At 36.1% G+C, this 22,418-nt stretch overlaps 1 protein-coding gene across 1 annotated transcript in view; it reads right to left on the reverse strand.

Annotated features, from left to right (window-relative positions):
• cntrl (centriolin) overlaps positions 1 to 22,418 on the reverse strand; it is a 31,208-nt gene that overhangs the window by 6,689 nt on the left and 2,101 nt on the right. Inside the window, exons 4-35 of the mRNA XM_073840003.1 lie at positions 21,297 to 21,438; positions 20,067 to 20,253; positions 19,788 to 19,981; positions 17,513 to 17,632; positions 16,852 to 17,041; positions 15,701 to 15,810; positions 14,822 to 15,016; positions 11,659 to 11,812; positions 11,299 to 11,519; positions 11,034 to 11,210; positions 10,685 to 10,819; positions 10,383 to 10,528; positions 10,087 to 10,270; positions 9,831 to 9,986; positions 8,796 to 8,975; positions 8,600 to 8,707; positions 8,242 to 8,383; positions 8,021 to 8,163; positions 7,744 to 7,915; positions 7,363 to 7,661; positions 6,589 to 6,746; positions 6,316 to 6,478; positions 5,849 to 5,979; positions 5,009 to 5,140; positions 4,805 to 4,931; positions 4,307 to 4,471; positions 4,061 to 4,220; positions 3,685 to 3,800; positions 3,360 to 3,577; positions 2,171 to 2,328; positions 2,021 to 2,085; positions 1,750 to 1,938 (exon numbers count right to left, since the gene is read on the reverse strand). Of these exons, the coding sequence (XP_073696104.1) occupies positions 1,750 to 1,938; positions 2,021 to 2,085; positions 2,171 to 2,328; positions 3,360 to 3,577; positions 3,685 to 3,800; positions 4,061 to 4,220; positions 4,307 to 4,471; positions 4,805 to 4,931; positions 5,009 to 5,140; positions 5,849 to 5,979; positions 6,316 to 6,478; positions 6,589 to 6,746; positions 7,363 to 7,661; positions 7,744 to 7,915; positions 8,021 to 8,163; positions 8,242 to 8,383; positions 8,600 to 8,707; positions 8,796 to 8,975; positions 9,831 to 9,986; positions 10,087 to 10,270; positions 10,383 to 10,528; positions 10,685 to 10,819; positions 11,034 to 11,210; positions 11,299 to 11,519; positions 11,659 to 11,812; positions 14,822 to 15,016; positions 15,701 to 15,810; positions 16,852 to 17,041; positions 17,513 to 17,632; positions 19,788 to 19,981; positions 20,067 to 20,253; positions 21,297 to 21,438 (5,137 nt within the window). The remainder of the gene's footprint in view (positions 1 to 1,749; positions 1,939 to 2,020; positions 2,086 to 2,170; positions 2,329 to 3,359; positions 3,578 to 3,684; positions 3,801 to 4,060; positions 4,221 to 4,306; positions 4,472 to 4,804; positions 4,932 to 5,008; positions 5,141 to 5,848; positions 5,980 to 6,315; positions 6,479 to 6,588; positions 6,747 to 7,362; positions 7,662 to 7,743; positions 7,916 to 8,020; positions 8,164 to 8,241; positions 8,384 to 8,599; positions 8,708 to 8,795; positions 8,976 to 9,830; positions 9,987 to 10,086; positions 10,271 to 10,382; positions 10,529 to 10,684; positions 10,820 to 11,033; positions 11,211 to 11,298; positions 11,520 to 11,658; positions 11,813 to 14,821; positions 15,017 to 15,700; positions 15,811 to 16,851; positions 17,042 to 17,512; positions 17,633 to 19,787; positions 19,982 to 20,066; positions 20,254 to 21,296; positions 21,439 to 22,418) is intronic.

The raw sequence follows: 22,418 nt of genomic DNA on the forward strand, positions 1-22,418 counted from the left end.
ATCTTTAAAATGTTAGTTATTTAACAAAATGTTTTATTTAGTACTGACCTGAATAAGATATTTCACATAAAAGATGTTTACATGTAGTACACGAGAGAAAATTACAGTTGAATTTATCAAAATTACCCCGTTCAAAAGTTTACATACACTTGATTCTAATACTGTGTTGTGACCTGAATGATCCACAGCTGTGTTTTTTTTGTTCAGTGATAGTTGATCATTAGTCCCTTGTTTGCCCTGAAGAGTTTAACTGCCTGCTGTTCTTCAAAAAAATCCTTCAGGTCCCACAAATTCTTTTGTTTTTCAGCATTTTTCGTATTTGAATGCTTTCCAACAATGACTGTATGATTTTGAGATCCATCTTTTCACTCTGAGGACAACAGAGGGACTCATATGCAACTGTTACAGAAGGTTCAAATGCTCACTGATGCTCCAGAAGGAAACACAATGCATTAAGAGCCAGGGGTTTAAACTTCGAACAGAATGAAGGTGTACATTTTTTTGCCTAAATATCATATGTGACCCTGGACCACAAAACCAGTCATAAGGTTAAATTTGACAAAACTGAGATGTATAAATCATATGAAAGCTCAATAAATAAGCTTTCTATTGATGTATGGTGTGTTAGGATAGGACAATATTTGGCCAAGATACAACTATTTGAAAATCTGGAATCTGAGGGTGCAAAAAAATCTAAATACTGAGAAAATCACCTTTAAAGTTGTCCAAATTAAGTTCTTAACAATGCATATTACTAATCAAAAATTACATTTTGATATATTTATAGTATGAATTTTACAAAAAATCTTCATGCAACATGATCTTTACTTAATTTCCTAATGATTTTTGGCATAAAAGAAAAATCAATAATTTTGACCCATACAATGTATTTTTGGCTATTGCTACAAATATACCCCAGCGACTTAAGACTGGTTTTGTGGTCCAGGGTCACATATTTCTTTCATTTATTATTACCCTTCAGAAGCTACAGAATATACTTACATTTCCCAGAAGACAAAATAAGTTAAATTTACCCTGATCTTCACATTTAGAAAGTTTCTCTTTTGCTCTTAATGCATTTTGTTGTCTTCTGAAGCATCAGTGAGCGTTTAAACCCTCTGTAATAGTTGTCCCTCAGTTGTCCTCAGAGTGAAAAGATGGATCTCAAAATTATACAATCACTGTTGGAAAGAGTTCATATACAAAAAATGCTGAAAAAAAACAAATAATTTGTAGGTACTAAAGGATTTTCTGAAGAACAGCACTGGCGGTTTAACTGTTCAGGACAAACAAGGGACTCATGAACAGCTATCACTAAACAAAAATAAACACATCTGTGGATCATTCAGGTAAAAACACAGTATTAAGAATCAAGTGTACTGGTATGTAAACTCTTGAACAGGGTAATTTTAATAAATTGTAATTTTAATAAATATCTTATTCAGGTCAGTACTAAAATAAAAATAACATGCATTTTGGTAAAATAATTAACATTTTGCAGATTCTGCAAGGTCTATATAAAACTTTTGACCTTAACTGTATTTCCTTTTCTTATCATTACTTGTTTTGTGCATAATGTAGCAATTGTATGTAAACACAATCATTCCAGTAAAGTACTTTAAGATGGAAGAGTAAGTAAATGATGACTTTTGGGTAAACTGTTGCTTTAAGATCACCCATCGTCTAGTTTCAAAGGTAAAAGATCGAAAGAAAGAAAAAAACATCTGTCAGATGACAGTGTCACTTTACCTTTTCATGTTCTTCAAGTTGTGTCTGTTTCATAACTACTTCTGCCTTGAGTTCCTGCAGCTGTTGATCCAGTCTGTCTAGCCTTTGTTGTCTCCTCCTGATCTTCTCCTCTTTCTCCTGCAGTTCGGCCTTTTGTTCCTTCTGTTGCTTCACAAGCTCGTCCTGCTGCCTTCTTGCAGCCTTCACCTCCTAAACACGAACAAGATAAACCCATTTAATGCTATGGGACAGTAATCCCCACTAGATGAGAAGCGTTTTGCTGTAAACTCACCTCTCTGATCTCATCTAACTGAGTTTGAGAATCCACCAGCAGTTTCTTCAATCTGCTCAACTCCTCTGTGGGTAAAAACAAGCATTTCAGTATGTTTATTAAAATAAACACATAAGAGCTAATGTTAAAGTAAGGCTGTTGAGTGGATACCTTCACGCTGCTGCTGCAAGGCTGCTGTGTCTCTGCTAATCTCCTGATGCTTGTCGTGTGCGTGTTTCTGCTCCTGTTGTAGTTTTTCTAGCTCAGTCTGTAGTCTAAGCAATTCAGTTTCTGCCGCCCTCGCTCTTTTCTCTGTTGCTTCCAAACACCTGAAACCAAAGCAATACAATCAATCAAAGCTACACAAATATATAACCTAAAGTGTAGATCATTGTAGAAGATTTAAAGGGGTTATGACATGGATTTTTTTTAAATTATTTTAATACATTCCTTGAGGTTTACTAATAATTTTAATAAAGTTTTTTGCACACACACAAAACAAACAAATAAGGTTTTAAGCTATGAAACTTTCAGTATGTTTTAAATGGTACAAAGACCTTTTATATGCCAAAAGATCAAGGCAAATTAGATTTCTCGAGGCATCACCCTTTTAAACAGTGAAGTTTTTAAACTGTAGTGCACTGAAGTAGTGCAAGAATTAGCCTCAAAGAGTCAGAGGTTGTGTACGGAATAACCCTATATACCCTCATCAGTCCACTAATATAGTGCATTTGAAGGACTGAATGAAAACAAGTGAGCAAATTCAGACACACAGCGCACCAGAAAGGCTGCCCCTTTTGTGTAGTTTGTGTACTACTACAGTAGTAGTGTAACAATCTTTCATGAAATCTGTCATAGAAACTACCTTGTATAAACCTAAATTAAACTATTTAATAATTAAGAACTAGGAATTGATTTTGCATGGCCCTCACAGTGTATTATGGGTATTATCTAACAATTTTGTGTACATTGTTCGTAAACTCAAAGGCTACTTTGGTTTCGGACACCACAACAAAATGTGTGAGGTCGTTGGAAGTGTCAATTTAGTTCTCTTGATGCTTTATTGCCAAATGTTTGTTCATCCAGGATGTTCCTCTCCCCTAGGCTGAGATTTAGACAAGGACTAGTAAATTACTGATTGATATTTAAATCAACCAACCACAGGTAAATATTATTTTACGAGTCATATAGGAGCAGATAAATCTGAAATTATAACTGTCGTAATGAAAATATCAGAACCACCATCAAAAAAAAGTGGCAGCGCTATTAGATATTGACACAGCAGTCTTTCCAATATGACTTAAAAGTTAAAAGATTGTTCAGACAATGACAAAGTATGTTTGAAATGTTCCACAGTTACCTCTGAGCATGTGTCCGTCTGGCCTCCAGGTTTTTGCACTGTTCCTGCAGGCTGCTCCTCTCTTGGACACCTGTGTCTGTTTGCTGCTGCAACTCAAGGCTCTTCTGTTGGAGGGAGTGTAGCTCTGCTCTCTCTTTCTCCAGCAGGTTCATCTGTCTCTCAGCCTCCTCACGCTGCTCCTGCAGCTCCTGCTGGACATGCTGCAGTTCTACACGCACCTGAGCAGTGGATCCTCAATGTTAACTTCACATCTTACTCTGGTTTCATATTAATCATCAGCACAGACAGTACAGGTACAGGTAGAAGTTAAATGTTTAGGACTGACCTGCAGTAGAGTTTCCTGACTCTCCTCTAGCTGGTCCAGTTTCTGGTTATGTTGTAGCTTCACACCCTCTAATTCCCCAGTCTCCAACTGGATCATTTCCAACACATGATTCAGCTCTAAACACAAATTCCACACATCTGCACAGTTAGGTGAACCACAATATTTCCCAAACTCATAGTATTCACTGAGTTTCCTCAGTGGAAAGCGACTGTTCTGCCAACTGGCCAGAAACCTTCTCACACATGACACTGCTGATTGTTGAGCCATGTAATGGAAGTAAAACAGTGAAAAAGAAATCCAAAACACCTCTTATCTCTTCACACCTTTTATTTACCAGATGTTGATATGTCAAACTGGCCACTCTTTCATAACAGACCTGCTTTATGTTTTTTGATAGCTGAATTGAGGTTCTGCAGAGTGTCCTCAACTTTCTGCTGCTCTTTCTTATACTGTGCCAGTCTGGTTTTCCTCTCGGACAACTGAGAGTCCAGCTCTCCCTTCTGCACGGCCAGAGACTGCACATCCACACGGAGCTCCTACACATATCCAGAACGTTCATAAATATTCATCAAAAGCACTACGTACATATTTAAACAATGCACTATTTTGTGCACATAAAAACCTGAATGCGCTGGTGTAAGAGTTGGGCATCCTCCTCTCCCTGTTTGAGCACATCCAACAGGCCCTGTCTGTGCTTCTCCACAGTGATTCTCAACACATCCTCTTCCTTTTTCCACTGCTCCAGCTTCCTGTCCAGCAAAGACAGCTTTTCCTGCTGCAACACCACCTGTACCCCACAGAAGAAACCCACAAAGTCTTTATAGCACACTGTACTGTTGTTTTCAATTTTCTATTTCAGCATATTTTGTCATTTATTTATGTAAATCTGATTTCCTCAAGTCTTTAGTGTCACATGATCTTTCATAAATCATTCTAATATGCCGATTTAGGGCTCAAGAAACATTTATTATTATTATGAATGTTGTAAACAGTTGTGCTGCTTAATATTTTTCTGGAAACTGGATTTTTTTCCACTAAAGTAATTTGTTGCATTATAAATGTATTTGCAATCTATTTAATCAATCTTTTCTAAATAAAAGTTTCAATTTCTTGTTGTTACCTGAGTGTTGACTTTGTCCAGTTCTGTTCTTCGTTGTGTTAGACAGTCTTCTGTCTCTCTGCAGCTCTGCAAAAGTTTGACCTCCATGCTCTGGGTCTCTCTGAGCTCTTTCTCAGCAGTTTTCAGTCTATAGAATAACAGACAGTTCAGTGGAGAGAAATTTACTGCATTCAGTGATTTACGGAAATGATAGTTGTATCACACCTGTCAGTCGCTCTCTCCAGCTTTCTGTTGACTTCTTGAAACTTTGCCTCTTGACATGCGAGGACTTCTTGTAGTGTGTGTTCTTGGTCCTGTTTTTTTTTCTGAAGCTCCATAACCTCCTCATGAAGATTTCTGCAGCAGCACATTTAGAAGTCTCAAGTTTTCGCTATTATCAAGTTCTCCATCTCAAACAAAACTTGATGCAGACTCACAGAACAGCCTAAAAAGCTGCTGTCATTCGTCATTTAAAAGCAGATAATTTGTAAGTTGATTTCCCCCAAAACACTCTGCTGCCATTATTTTTGCAATTCTGTTTGGTGCCAATTTTGTGTTTGAACTCTTTACAACAATGACTGTATGGTTTTGAGATCCATCTTTTCACACTGAGGACAACTGAGGGACTGATATGCAACTATTACAGAAGGTTCAAACACTCACGGATGCTTCATGATGCATTAAGAGATCATGGTGAATGTAACTTATTTTGTCTTCTGGGAAACATGTAAATAGCATCTGAAGGGCAATACTAAATTAAAAAAAACAAACATTATATTTAGGCAAAATAAGAAAAAAGACATCTTCATCTACACATCTTCATTCTGTTCAAATGTTTACACCCCCGGCTCTTTATGCATCGGTGAGCGTTTGAACCTTCTGTAATAGTTGCATGTGAGTCCCTCAGTTGTCCTTAGTGTGAAAAGATGAATCTGATTTGGTAAAATAAATAACATTTTGCAGATTTTGCAAGGTGTATGTAAACTTTTAACTTTAACTGTAAATTACACACAGCAGCTTTAAGGATTCAGATTGATAAATGTGCATAATTGCAGTTGTGTTTACCTGAGCTGTTGTTTGGTTTGCACCAGCTGTGTGGCGCTGTCTTGAGCTCTCTGTTCCATCTCCACCAGCTCTCGTTCTGTCTCTTCCACTCGTCTCCTGGCCTCACTGTAGCGCTGCATGCTCTCTTTAGTCTGCAAACACACATGCATAAGAAGGCATCTTCTTATAGGAAGTTGATGTATATATGTAATCGTTAGGAAGACCAGTTTAGGGAAAGCTACTTTGAGATTTTTACAAATTTTGTTTAACAGTAGACAAGCTACTTGTTTAAATAAGCAGTTGTGTACACTACAATCCAGAAACAAAGAGTGGATAATTACAATAAAGCAATATATTGCAGCAATACATTTGAAAACATTTAACCCATAAAAACATGAAAACTTATGTTCACCAAGGCTGCATTTATTTGATTAAAAGTAAAGTAAAAACTGTAATATTGTGATTTCTGTCTCCGATTTGAGTCAGACCTTGGCTCGAGTGTCTTTGAGCTCTGTCTCAGCCTCCAGCAGCAGTCTGTCAGCCTCTCTGAGCTCTGCTCTGCGCTTCAGCAAGGTTTTCTCCACACACTCCACTTCTCCCAGCACGCACTGCTCCTCCTTTGCATGTGATAAAGAGGTTTCCAGTCCACTCCTGATGAACCAAAAACACAAAGGCAGATGATACGTTTATACACATGTAAAGTACATTTCAGAGGTGTAGTGCTTCATATTAAGTATATATTGAGTATACTGGTGACTGACGTGTGGCGCTGCAGTTTGTGGACAGTCCTGTGCAGACGTTTGATTTCCTGCTCTAGCTCTGCAGTTTTGTCCTGAAGTGCTTGCTGTTCTTTCTCACTGTGAGATCTATCAGCACACTCCTCTTTCAGCCTACGCTCTGCCTTCTTCAGATCTCGCTCCTAAAACACAAACCAAAACTACTTACCTTAAAAGTAATGGAAATTTACATGCACACTACCATTCAAAAGTTTGGGGTTGGTAAGATTTTTAAATATTTCTGAAAGAAGTCTGTTATGCGCACAAAGGTTGCATTAATTTAATCAAAAACGCAGTAAAAACAGTAATATTCTGAAATAATATTACAATTTTTTTTTTTTTACTTTTTAATATATTTTAAAATGTAATTTATTCCTGTAATGGTAAAGTTGAATTTAGAGTCTTCAGTGTCATATGATCCTTCAGATCATTCTAATATGCTAATTTGGTGCTCAAATAACATTTTTTCTTATTATAATTTCTTTGATTCTTTGATGAATATAAGTTTATTTGAAATTTTAATATTTTGTAACATAATAATGTAACTTCTCTTCAATTTAATGCGTCCATGCTGAATAAAAGTAGTAATTTTTACAACAACAAAAAAAACTACCCAAACTTTTGAAGTATAGCACACATAATCAGAATATGACCAAATTGTGATTAATATCAGATTATCTTTTGTAACATTTATACAGCACATTCAAATTATGTAATAAAGTGTAACATTGCAGCGTAGCTCAACAGGAAATACCATACCAAGTCCTGATGTCCAGGCACATTACAGTGCAGCGTCCCATTGGGCACCAAAGGAATAGTAATATTGCTGGGAGGAGGTCCGTACACCACTCTGGGTCCATCAGGGGGCGGCCCAAAGAGGACTGTACTTGAGCCAATAGGAAGGCCAGGCACAGAATGATTGTAGATAAATGAACCAGGAGGAAAAGCAGTACCATCAGGTAGAGTAATTCCAACAGAGCCTGATGGAGGTGTGAAGCGTGTCCCAGATACCCCCTCTATATCGCTTTCTCTCCCACTGTCTCTGAACATCTGTGCATCTGAAGAGAAATGAGGACAGATATTACAGCACTGACATAATATTCAGCATTATGACGTTGGAGAGAAAGACTCTGAACTTGCCTCTTTTTCCATGAGCGTGTGGTTGGGGTGAATAGACCCAGTATCCTCCATTAACAGGAGGTCTTCTTTCCCTGTGCGCTCTGTGGCCGGACCGCCGGCCTTTCTCAGGGGACTGTGGATGCACAGAGCCCAGTCCTGAGTCTTGTGTGCCCTGAGATCCAAAACTAGGGGCCTGAGGACAAATAAAAAAAACTTTTACAAAAAAAAAAACTAAAAACAGGCATTTACATTTAGAAGTGAATCCTTTTTCTCATACTAAAATAACATGATTTCTTACATTTTGATTTGACGGTACATAGTACCAACATCCTGTGTTTGGCAGGGGATCTGCTAAACTGGACAGGAAGTTATTCTGCTGTACAAGAGTCTCCCTCAGTGCTCCAATCTCTTCCAGCAGCTCCTCTAGATTTCCGTTGTTAGCTAAACAAACCACAATATATAACAAGTCCATTTTTGTCTTATATAGGATTGCATAGCGCTAAACAATGGTAAACAAACCTTCTTTGGCTTGCGCTAGTTGATCTCTGAGACGTTTAGTTTGGGCCTGTTGTTTTTTCAAGGTTTGGTTTAATCTGTCCAATTCTTGCTGTTGAATACTAGAGTTTGGGACACTGTGGAGTTTCCCATCCATTTCATGAACCTATAGAAACAAGAAACCATGCACCGACATATAGAGATGGGACAGTACATCAGTAAACTAAAGCTTCTATTCACTATATCCAACAATATCTCTTATCTACTTCACATCTAATCTGAAAGTTCTGAGTGACCTCCACTAGGGACAATCATACTCAGGATGAAGTAATGCAGATAAGACGGAAGATTGAAGTTTGAAGATTGTGAACAGGCACATTACCCTATCTCTCAAAAGCTTCTGGAGAATCTCGATTTCTGCTTCAGCATTAGCCAAGTCCTGAATTGCCTGGGCAGCCTGAATCTTGGTGCTTTGTAACTCCTCTGCATTCTACATACATGTAAACAGATCATCAGTGAACTTCTCTTACAATGATTTTGGTCCTGAATGCTCTCAAGCAGTCTGCCCTGTGTCTTACCGCTGTTCTCTCCTGATGTATTTTCTCTATAGTGCTATGAAGAGAGTGAAGTTTGTCCTTTGCTGCAGTCAGTTGTTGGGCAGCTATTCTGTCAGCAGAGGAAAATGACCTCTTGAGCGCCTGCAACTCCAGACTGAGAGATTCTATCTGCTCCTGAGTCTGACTCTCGTCAGCTTTCGCCTAGAAAGACAGTAAACTATTAAATACATAGACATACATTTATTCTTGTGATTTCAAAGCTCAAGTTTTAGCATTGCAAATTGTAAAATTAAATAATTCTAATATTCCGATTTGCTGCTCAAAAACTATTATTATTATTATAATTATGTTGAAAACAGCTGAGTAGATTGTTTTCAGGTTTCTTTGATGAATAGATGATAAAAGTTCAGAAGAGCAGCATTTATCTAAAATCTAAATCGAAATATAATAAATATTATCTATTGTTATAATATAAATGTCTTTATTATCACTTTTGTTCAATTTTAAGCATCCTTGCTAAATAGAAGTATTAATTTATGTAATTTCTTTCACAAAAAAAAAAGAAATTACATTTTAAAATATATATTAAACTATTTCAAATTTTTACTGTTTTTGCTGTACTTTAAATTAAATAAATGCAGGCTTGCTGAGCAGAAAAAAATTCTTAAAAAAACAAACATGTTAAAAATCTTTAATAAAAAACTTTTGACTGTGCAGTGTCTACAGGGTCCAAGGGATAATGTTTTTTTCCTTGCTAAAGTTCCCTAAACCTAACTTCAAATTTCATTTGAAGCTTTGAATTTATATATATATATATAAAAAAATGAAAACTCATTATTAAAACATTTTCAACACCATTTTATTGATAAGAACAGAACATATTCTTGCTTCAAAGTAAAGCAGAGAGATTAATTGGCTGTGCTGCCAGCCTGGAAGAACAAATCAGCCACTCTGAAGGAGTTTTCAAACACTGAGTAAAATCAGAAGAAATTCAAGAAGGTAGCAAAAAAAAATACAATAAATAATAATAAGAAGAAATAACTCTTATTCTTGCACCTGTTTATCTTGTTCTTCTAATTCAGCAAGAAGACGGTCCCTGTCCATTTCTGTCTCCTCTAAACGCTGCAGCATCAAGTACTGCTGCTCATGAGCATCTTCTAGGTCCTTCCTCAATCTATGGAGCTCCGCCTCCTCACCGCGTCTCTCTGCTGCCTGCTTGAATCAAACACAGGTAGATCAGCACATCTGAGCTTTAGAAATGGCAATGTCATTGAAAAATCTATTTCAAATAATAATGTCAACATCAGCTCACCTGAGTCTGGTATCTTTCTTGGTACTTCCTGAGTCTCTCTCTGATCGAACTCATCTCTCCAGCAAATCTGTCCTGATAGCGCTGAGCCTCGTCTTTATCTCTCTGAGCGGCAGATACCACGCGATGCACCTCCTCTTGTAGCTCAATGAATTTCTTGTTTACTGGTTCCCCAAGGTCTTCAAAGCTGCAACAGGACAGGATAAAAAAAAAACATATCAACACATAAAGGACACATTTATAGCCACACAATTTAATTATTTTAATGTGCTAAAATATCCAATAAGAATCTATAATACCTTAGTATCTCTTGTCCTGTAGCTATGCCTCTTCTCAGTTCCCCTAAATGTTTAGCCACACTCTCTGGGCAAAGCAGCTCCTCCCTAACCTGCTCCAAATCACTTTGAAGAGCATCCACCTTCTCCTTAAGACAATCTCTTTCCTCCTGTGAAAGACATTTTTAGCCAGGGATTCAAAGACGTGAGTCTTACTGGAGGCTGAATGATTTTCATCCATCAACAAGCAGCAGAATGTACAGCACGCTTTTGAGTCTGACTGAGCTTTATTATTCTGGTATGAAGTCTGATGTGCAGTAACACACCTGGAGAGTGTTGACCTGTTGCAGAAGCTCTGTGTTCTCAAGCTCTCTGTCGGCAGCCATCTGCATTTGTGCCAAAGCATTCTCTTTTGCCTGTCTTTCTTTCTGCAGCTCAGCCTGCAGTGCAGAGTGCTCCATCTGTAATTGTAAAAGCCAAGAAAAAGATTGTTGAACTCTCTGAAAACCAAAATATTTAGCAGCACAACTTTTCAACATTTATAGGAATAAGAAATGTTTCTTTAGCAACAACATCCTTTAAATAAAAGCTGTTATTTTTAACTTTTTTTAAGAATATTAATATAAATATTATAATACACACGAATAGGAAAAAATCTATGAAGATATATCCTACTTGACTAAGTCGACGCAGTCTGCCCAGCTCCTCCTTCAGTTGTGTGGCCTCAGTATCTCTGTCCTTCAGCTGGTTCTCCAGCTCTGCCTCATATTCACTGACCTGCCCCTGAGCCTGCTTCAGCTCTTCATTCTCCTTCCTCAGATCCTCCAACTCCTGCTGCTGATGCTGCAGCTCCTACAGCACAACAAACAATGCTGATTTGACTTCTTACAGATTGCTGTATTAAAACCACTACACTGTAACGTCAGAAACAGAATCCAACCTCCTGTGCGCTTTCAGCACTCAGAGATTCTTTCTCCAGCTGTGTGCATTGCAGCTCCTTCTCACATAGGAGGTGTTGCAGAGCGTCCTTCTCCCTCTGCAGACGTCTGCAATCTAACTGGGCTCTTCGTGCTTGGTCTTTCACCCCCTGCAGATACTCCTGGAGACCTGATATGATGCCCTCCAGGTCACGCTTGAGGGCTTCATTAGCAGCGATCTGACCTGAAAGAGTGAAGATGGTTACTTTTAGCTTGATTTAGCATTTGATTTTTTTTTTTAAATATTGCATTCATCCATAAATTTATAACAGATCAAATATTGTCTTTATCTAATAAAACAACATTTAAACAATGTTCTTCACCATCAGTAAGCTGTTGCTCTAGTTCTTTGATCTCTTGTGTCTCCTTGTGGATGCGTGTGATCATGTCATCCAGCCTGCCCTCCAGTTCCTGGTGCCTTCTGCTCATGATGGCCAGCAGCTGCGACTTCTTGGACAACTGAGCCTTCACATGGGCCTGCAGGGGTGATGGCAGAAAGAGTTGGATTAGAGTGCTATTACATTTGAGGTCAAAAGGTTACATACACCTTGCAGAATCTGTAAAATGTAATTATTTTACTAAAATAAGAGGGATCATACAAAATGCATGTTCTTTTTTAATTAGTACTGACCTGAATAAGATATTTTACATAAAATGTGTTTACATATAGTCCGCAAGAGAAAAGAATACTTTAATCTATAAAAATGACCCCATTCATAAGTTTACATACACTTGATTCTTAATACTGTGTTGTTACCTGAATGATTTGTGTATTTGAACCCTTTCCAACAATTACTGTATGATTTTGAGATCCATCTTTTCACATTGAGGACAACTGAGGGATACATATGCAACTGTTACAGAAGGTTCAAATGTTTTTCCTTGATTCAGAAGGAAAAACGATGCATTAAGAGCCAGGAGTGTAAACTTTTGAACAGAATGAAGATGTGTACAATTTTTCTTATTGTGTTTGAACCTTCTGTAATAGTTGCATATGAGTCCCTCTGTTGTCCTCAGTGTGAAAAGATGGATCTCAAAATCATACAGTTATTGTTGGAAAGGGTTCAAAATACACAAAATTCTGAAATACCAGAGAATTCGTGGGACCTTCAAAGATTCTCAAAGAAGTTTTTTTCCTGTATTTTTAATCAAATAAACATGTGTTGATGAGCAGAAAAGACTTCTAAAACAATAAAAATCGTACTGATCCCAAAATTTTGAACGGCAGTGTACATTTAAATAGTTTCAAGATTTATTGCAGCCCACCTGAAAGTTTTCTTGAGAATTTTCACTGAGAAATTGCTAGTAAATTTCACATTTACAAAGAAACTGCAAGTATTTTAAGTGGAAATACATTTGGATAGTACAACATTTTTCTTGTACAACAGTCTCTTTTTTGTGTAATTTAACTTACAACTTTGAAAAATATTTTTTCACAGTGCACTATCCGCCCCAAACAGTAATCAAAACAATATGCAAACTGCATGTGAATAGGAACACAAGGACAGTCTCGGACTTCTGCATTTGTTACTTCTCAACCCATTCGCTTCCTCTTCCCTCAAAACACATATTATCTCAAAGTAAAAATGAAACACTTTCACTGAACATTATTTTAAATGATGCCTTGTTCACAGTCAAGTTTGCTTTAAAACTTGAAACCAACATTATTTATAAATAAAGATTGTGAAGGTGCTTAGATGAATCTATTGGTTTACTGATTTAGTACTGTGCATTGTTTTTATCCACAGCTCTCATAAAATATGCAAGCCAGCAAACTCTGATGACATAATGTCTTTGCAATTTCCTGTTATTAACGCCGCAAATAAACAACATTCATGAAACACCATACACTGTAATGATCTTTAAAAATGAAATAATGTTCAGCGATGTTCAATATCAATAATTAAATCTACAAACAACATTACAACCTCAAATTGCAACAGTATGACAGCAGTCTCCCATGAGCCCCTCCTTGACCCCAGTGGGGTACTTACTACAGCGGTGTGGCTGCCATCTCTTCGCTATCTGTCTTTATATATCCACTTTTCTCGTGTTGCTGCCCCACGAGGGGTAACAGGGTCTCCTTGTGCAGAAAGAGAACATTTCCTGTCTCTTCCTGTTACTCTAAACTTCAGAGCTTTTTTCCATGGACTCCAACTATCACTAAAAGTAGCCCCCTCCTCGAGACTTCATTCTCCCCCTCCTCCTCTATCCCCACACTCTTTTCTCCCTCCTCTCAACTCTCTTTGAATCAACACAGGAAACTTTCGGCGGCTTCAGCCAATCAGTGTCCGTGTCTGTGGCTGGGTGGGAGTAAGGAACCGCTAAGGCTCCGCCCACAGCATCAACAGATTTCCCAGGACAGAAGTGCTCTCTTCTTTCTTAAAGAGACAAGAGCCTCATTATATATGCCTGCTACTCGTTGCTGAGCATCATGGGTTAGTGATGATTAATTCCATAGAGAACCTAATCTCATTATACACCTTTGTTGTTAGGGAGGTTCCACAACATATCAGCTATTTTGCACTCATTTTGTCCTACACTGTTTATATGCCAAATACAGAAAACAGAAAAATACTTTTTATATAATCTAAATTAAATAAAGATCTCTAATCTGAATAAAATATCTGAATATTTCAGAGGCTTATTGTACAACACAACACATACATAAAAAATACTCTTTACACTCATGAAAACTATTTTGTGGCATTTGTTGAAGGCATAGCAAGAAGCTTTAAGAATGATCGCACATGGGTGTAAAGAGTAACACACTGCAGAAATCAGTTTTAGGAAGTGTTATTCTTGCAGGAAACAGGCTCTTGCCTTTATCTATTAACATTTTAATTTGTGTAAATACACATACAAATACTGCACAATGCACTTTTTGTTCTACTAAACAGAAATAAAATGAAAAAATGCTACAGTAAAACCTGCTAAATGTTAAAGGATTAGTTCACTTCTAGAATAAACGGTTCCTGGTAATTTACTCATGCAAGATGTTCATGTTTTTCTTTCTTCAGTCGAAAAAAATTAAGGTTTTTGAGGAAAAATTCCAGGATTTTTCTCCATAGAGTGGATTTCAATGGCCACTGGGTTGAAGGTCCTAACTGCAGTTTCAATGAAGCTTCAAAGTGCTCTACACGATCCCAGCCAAGGAGTACGGATCTTATCTAACGAAAAGATTGGTCATTTAAAAAAAATAAAAAATAAAGATATTCTTTTTAACCACAAAGCTCATCCTGTACTAGCTCAACCTCTCGCATGACATAATCACGTTGGAAAGGTCACACGTGTTGTAGGCAGAAGTACCGACTCAGTGTTTACAAAGTGAACGTCCAAAGAAAGTTAAACACCCTTTACCCAAAAACTGAAAAATCCTGGAATGGAACCCTAATTTCTATTCGACTGAAGAAAAAAAAAATATGAACAACTTGCATGACATGGGGGTGATTTTGATGAGGTTGTTCAGGCATGAGTGTTACTAACATGTCTGGGGTCACTGGGATCCAGGCTGTGCAGTAGATCCTGCAGCTGGTCCATTTCCTCCTGAGCTTGGTTCCTGTCAGCATTCAGTCTGTCCAGTTGCCTCTCCATGGCCTCCATCTCTCCTCTCATCTCTCCCAGCTTATGTATCCTCCTCTGAAGCTCCTGCCTAAGCTGCTCCTTCTCAGCCTCACAGATCTACAGTCAAACCAAAATTTATTCAGACACATTTCTTACATTATCACAGTTTATTCACTATAGTTTAGAAAATGATAATAAATTATGACAAGAACTCAAGAGTTAAACTGTGTCAGAACAAATTCATCTTGATAATCACAAATGAATTACAGTAAAATATAAATTTAATCAGACATCTTCGAAATTTCTCACCTTATCACAGTTTATTCGCTATAGTTTAGAAAATGATAATAAATTATGTCAAGAACTCAAAAGTTAAACTGTGTCAGAACAAATTCATCTTGATAATGTCAGATACCATTTATATAAAGGTATGTAACAAAACAAGGTCAGGTCAAAGTGTCAAATCCAATTTTTTACTGGTAGTCCACTGTATGAATAATTTTTGGGTATAATATGTCACAGTTTACTTTATTTTGCTATCCTCGCTTATATAAATGAACTATAGGGTTCACCATAGGCTATAAAAAATGATCAAAAATTATATCTGGTATCCAAATAATTTTTGGTTTGACTGTATGTGCAAATCAACATAGATAAATTAAATAATTGACAAATAAATCTGAATGGGGCTTCTGCCATCAAGTTTTACTTGAAACAAGGGAAATGGTACAGACTGTCAAGGAGAGCTACAAGTGGTGTTTTTAAAAACAGGCCCAAGATATTCAAAGGGGAACATCTCACCCGTCTCTGGGAAACTGTGTCCTCTAGCTGCCGGAGTTCTTCACTGGCTTTAAGGATCTGCTGCTCTCTTGCCTCAATTTCTTTATGTAATTGCTGTAATCGCTCCTCAGCTAAAACCAAACACAAAACAAAATAATAAACCAAAAGTGCAGAGATGTGGATATTAAATTGGCCTCATAAAAAAGGGAAAATGTCCTTCATCATTAGTAGGTAGCGCTGGAATTAAAAGCAAATAACTAAAGACTGTTTTAAGTAAAGAGAGTAAAAAAGAATGGTAGAGTAGTTCACTTCCAGAACAAAAAAAATGACAGATAATGTATTCACCCCCATGTCATCCTAAATGTTTGTGTCTTTCTTTCTTCAGTGGTAAAGAAATTATGTTTTTTGAGGAAAACATTTCAGGTTTTTCTTTCCATACAATGGACTTCTATGGTGCCCCCGAGTTTGAACTTCCAAAATGCAGCTTTAAAGGGTTCTTAATGATCCCAGCCAAGGAAGAAGGGTCTTATCTAGTGAAACAATCAGTTATTTTTTTTATTTATTACAATTTGTGTACTTTTTAACCTCAAACACTCACCTTGTCTAGCTCTACGTGAACTCATCTCATTTTCTCCTCCAACATCACTGCAGAAGTACCTACCCAGTGTTTACAAAGTGAACATGCGTAGAAGGTAAACACCCTTTACAAAAGAAAAAGGTAGAACAGCGATGTAGGGTGATTTCAAAGTTGGAGGAGAAAGTGAGATGGGAGTTTTTTGACATTCCCTAACTGTCATGAACCTGAATACACAGAGTTCACACAGAGCTAGTCAAGGTTAAAAAGTATATAAACTGTACATTTTCAAAAAACAATCGATCGTTTCACTAGATAAGACCCTTCTTCCTGTGCTGGGATTGTTTAGAGCCCTTAAAGCGGCATTTAAACTGCATCTTGGAAGTTCACACCAACGGGGGCACCATAGAAGTCCATTATTTGGAGAGAAATCCTGAAATGTTTGAATCAAAAAACAATTTCTTTACGATTGAAAAAAGAAAGACATGAACATCTTGGATGACAAGAGGGTGAGTACAATACAATACAATACAATACAATACAATACAATACAATTTTTTTTATAATACTAGGACACAATGCCCTTGAACTGCTGTACCTCTGAGCTGGGCATGTCTGGACATGTCATGTTCTCCTGGGCCGTCTGTCTCAGTCAGGTCTGCTGAGGAGGGCTTCTGCTGGCCTTGTGCACCCATGCTATCCGTCTCCAATGGGAATGTGATGTTTCTTTTCTGACGAGACTTTCCTATATATGGACTCTCGCTAGAAAGGTTCTCTACCTCCACCTCCTGAACAACATAGTGAATGATCACTGTAAAAGACATTATAATCCTACCAAACACAATCAGCACTGTATGATTAAGTAAATAAGAATGTAACACCCTGGTAAAGCCTCATAGTGATCATTAATCCTAGTCGGCGGAAACTGACATGGAAGAGAAGAAATTGTTGAATAAAGTTGTTGTTTTTTTTCTTTGCACAGAAAAAGTATTCTTGTAGCTTCATACAATTATGGTTGAACCACTGATGTCACATGGACTATTTTAACAATGTCCTTACTACCTTTCTGAGCTTTGAAGGTAATAGTTATTTTGCTGTCTATTTAGGGTCAGAAAGCTCTCGGATTTCATCAAAAATATCCTAATCTGTGTTCTGAAGAACTGTCTTACACGTTTGGAACGATACAAGGGTGAGTAATCAATGACATAATTTTCATTTTTGAGTGACTAAACCTTTAATAAACCAAAGCAAATACTTACAGGATCTGGATAAAATGGAAGAGGTTCAAACTTGGCATCTATTTTGTGAAAAGCCAACTCCTGCTCAAGCTCATAGTGTTTCTGACAGGCCCGGGTCAACTCCACTGTTTTCTGCTTCAGCTGTGTAGTAAGGAAGAGCTCCTTTAAACACAACACTTTATACCATTATAAAACAGCCACACTTCACTACAAACCTCTCAGCTCAGAACAAGATTGCATTTTAAGAATATGTGTATTACGAAACTGTTACATTCATGGAAATACACAGAGCAACGAACAATATTTTAAGATTTCCATGAATATAAAATGCATGCATGCAGAAACATGCTAAGAACATAGCAAAACCATACCATCAACATCGCTCGCTAAAGCGAACACCTGAGAGGACAAGAGAACATGATGTTGACATCATACAGTGATTGGTGGAGCACATGTGAATACCTTACAGAGAGAATCCAGCAGAGGAGCATGATGTGGAAAATGAGATTGAAGCAGAAATGAAGAAAAGAGACAGTAGAAGGCATGCAAACATATTACGTAAAAGCACAAAAGTGAAGTGAAAGATATATAAAATGTAAAGGATAAGGATGTAAAGGATGTCACCATACATACATAGTTTTTTTTCCAAATGCAGACTCAGAAATGTTCTGTTCAATTAAACAGATGGCAAAACACACAAACAAACAATTTTCAACACCGTTCACAAAGTACCTTTAGAGCAGGTGACAAAAGCATGGAGTAAGAAGAGAGAGCTGAGCAGGAAATTGTCTAGAAAAGACAGGAAAAGGAAATTTTGGAAACTGAATCTCTGTGCTCGCTGTGAGTTTGCAAGCATAGAGATTTGGAAATTACTTTGAAAGCAGACATAGGAAAGTTAAAGATTAAAGTCAGCATGTCATTATTTGCAGTAACATTGTTTACCATCATTAGTCAAGATGTTTCAGATATGGAGAAAGTTATTCAAATCTAAAGAAGAATTAAGAGAATTTCTGTTTCATTTTGTTGACATATTAGTTAAAGGTTTCACAGAGGAGGTTTTGAATACCTCCTTTCACTTTTTATCATAAATCAGAAAATACTATAACAGCTTTAAAAAATCTAATTCTTTTAGGAATAAAATGTTATATAAATAAGTGGGATTTAAATACAAATAACAAATCTCTATGTAAAAAAATTAAAGTGAGTGCTACTGAAGTGGGCATTTCTGGCTCAATACATGAGAAAAAAATTTAGAAACTGTTTCAGGCAAAATAGGCCAGAATCTAAAAACTGACCACTGTACACTACCATAGCAAAATTGTATTATATTTTTTTTAAAGTAGCCTTTTCTGCTCACCAAGAGTGCATTTATTTGATCCAAAGTACAGAAAAAAACTGTAAAATATTTAAATATTTTTACTATTTCAATTTTTTTTTGCATCATTACTCCAGTCTTTAGTGTCACATGATCCTTCTGAAATCATTCTAATATTCTGATTTGCTGCTCAAAAAGCATTTATTATTATTGTTAACAGAAAACAGCTGAATTTATCTAAATTTATCTAAAATAAAAAACCTTGGGTAACATCATAAATGTCATTATCATACACTTTTGATCAATTTAAAGCATCCTTGCTAAATAAAAGTGTTCATTTCTATAATTTCTTTCTAAAAAAAAAGAAAAGAAAATTTAGGTTTGCTTTTGAATGGCAAAGTGCATAATGTTACAGAAGCTTTTTATTTATACTTATCTTTGCATCTTTCTATCAATCAAAGAATCCTGAAAAAAATGTACTTGATCCTTTTAAATATTGATAATTATAATAATAATAAAAATAATAAAATGTTTTTTGAACAGCAAATCATATTAGAATGATTTCTGAAGGATCATGTGACACTGAAGAATGGAGTAATGATGCTGAAAATTTAGGAATGAATTACATTGTTAAATATATTCAAATAGAAAGCAGTTATTTTATAAAGTAAAAATATTTCACATTACTGCTTTTGCTGGATTTTAGATCAAATAAATGCAGGCTTGGTGAGCAGAAGAGACTTCTTAAAAAAACATTAAAAATCTTAGTAGTGTATGTAAAAAGAAATGGTTCCACTGTAGTATCAAGCCTTAGGAAAATAAATAATTCAAAAGATAAACATACAATATTTTATTTTGTGGTTTTTTCTTTTTAAGGAAATGCTCTGAAATTAAAATATTGCTTATATGTGATACTAATGTTGTGTCTACAGACAAAATGGTCAACCGTATTTACACTGCACTGAAGACTCTATCACTCACCAGTTCAGATTTGCTGTCCAGTTCTCTATGAAGTTCTTCATGGCTTCGCTGTTGCTCCTGATGCTGTTGCCTCAGGTTTTGGTTGACCGCTTCCTGCTGCTTTAGCTCTTCCAGCGCTGTGGTCCGCTCTCTCTGAAGCTGTGCAGTCTCTTCAGCTCTCAACTCTAGCTCTTGCTCCAAACGCTCCACTTCCTCTGTAAGGAGAGCACCAAATTTTTGTGTCCAGATTATAAAAGCACAAATTAAGATCAACTAAATTTAGAAGATGACATGGTGTACCTATGTGAAAGCGCTGATGCGCTTGCTCTCTTTCCTGTGGACTGACTGGTTGTCCATCCAATATTTCCAGAGACCTCAGATGGAAGATTAGGACGAGGTGATAATGGGGAAGGCTGGAAATGGGGTTTTCTGCTAATGTCAGACTCGTCAGGTTCTTCAGGGGCTTCAGTTTAGTTACCTCATGGAGCTAGTTCACAAAAGTGGAGAATGTTGCAAGTATAAATGTGACCGTGGGCCACAAAACCAATCATAAGGGTAATTTTATTTATTGAATAAATGAGCTTTCCATTGGTGTATGGTTTGTTAGGATATAGCAATATTTGGTTGAGATACAACTATTTGAAAATCTGGAATCTGAGGTTGCAAAAAAATCTAAATACTGAGAAAATCGCCAAAAAAGTTGTCCAACTGAAGTTTTTAGCAATGCATATTACTAATCAAGAATTAGGTTTTGATATATTTACGATAGGAAATTTACAAAATATCTTCATGGAACATAATCTTTACTTAATATCCTAATGATTTTTCGCATAAAAGAAAAATTGGTAATTTTGACCCATACAATCTATTGCTGGCTATTGCTACAAATATACCATTTTTTTTGTCAATTTGCTGTTTTAAACACATTAAACACATTTGCAGACACTTATCCAAATTACATTGCATTCAAAATACACATTTAAGTTTATCAGTTCTTGTTTTCTTTGGGAAATGAACTCATGACTTGCTAACGCCATGCTTTACTGCATGAGCTACAGAAAAAGCTAAATAAGGACTTATGCTGCGTTCCAGGCAGGTTTTTTAACTGGTAAATCACCACTTCAAACCACGACTTACGACTTTGTAGCGTTCCAGGCAAGTCACGCCAATTTGCCTGGGCACATTTATGAATTACTATTATTTTTATATTATTATTAATTTGATTGCAACGTTATATTGTCCTAAGCTCTATTTTTCCACCGTGTGCCACTTGCATAAACACCGCACGCACTAGGGCTGATTTTGTTGTTTCTCAGGCTATGTTACGTCAGAACTCGTAACTGGGAGTACATCGATCTAGTACGAGTTCACGAGTGGGAAGTCACGGGTTTGACTGCTGTTTCAGTGCACTTTCACTGGTAGAAGGTCGGAGTTACGGGTTGTCTGGAACGCGGTATTATAAACAAGGTTTTAAGCCATTAGGTTAGAACCAATTTTTTTTTTATTAACAAATATAAGACTTGTACCCACTGAGAATATCTTGTTGCTCTGTAGATTTATAGTGTGAAGAGATCTGAGCTTCTTTGCCATCCAAACTGGAAGATGTTCAATGTTGTTGAAGGCCAAATTCAGAACCTGAAGATTTGTCATGTGCTCCAGACCTTCAATTTTTCTGCAGATAAATAAAAAAATGGCAAACATTTATAACTTAAATTTAAAACATTATATATTTCATTCTGTGACAAGATATATATATATATATATATATATATATATATATATATATATATATATATATATATAAATGTTTTTAAAGACGTTTCTTATGCTCATTAAGGCTGCAGTTATTTGATCATAAATCCACAAAAAAACAGTAATATTGTGAAATATTATTTCAGTGCAAAATAACTCTTATCTATGCAAATATATTTTTAAAATGTAATTTATTCCTGTGATGTAAAGCTCAATTTTCAGCATCATTACTCCAGTCTTCAGTGTTACATGATCCTTCAAAAATCATTCTAATATGCTGATTTATTATCAATGTTGAAAACAGTTGTGCTGCTTAATATTTTGTTGGAACCTGTGAAGCTTTTTTTCAGAATTCTTTAAAAAATAAAAAAGTAAAAAAAGAACAGTATTTATTTAGAAAAAACTATAATTTATAAGTTTGTGGTCAGTACATTTTTATTCTTTCTTTTTTTAAAGAAATTTATATTTTTATTTACCAAAGCTGTGCTAAATTGATAAAAAGTGATAGCAAATACTTACATTGTGAGAAAACATTACTATTTGACTAAATGCTGTTCTTTTTAAACTTTTATTCATCAAAGAATCCTGAAAAAAAGAATCACTTGTTCCAAAAAATATTAAGCAGCACAACTGTTTCCAACACTGATAATAAATCAGCATATTAGAATAATTTCTGAAGTATTGTTTGACACTGAAGACTGGAGTAATGACGCTAAAAATTCAGTTTGCATCACAGGAATAGATTCTATTTTAAAATGTATTAAAATAGAAAACCATTATTTTAATAATGTAATAACTGTAATAATATTTCACAATATTACTGTTTTCTGTATTTTTGATCAAGTTAATGCAGCTTTAATGAGCATAAGAGAATTCTTTAAAAAATATTGATCCCAAACT

Source organism: Garra rufa, chromosome 5, assembly GCF_049309525.1.
Source record: "Garra rufa chromosome 5, GarRuf1.0, whole genome shotgun sequence".
NCBI lineage: Eukaryota > Metazoa > Chordata > Actinopteri > Cypriniformes > Cyprinidae > Garra > Garra rufa.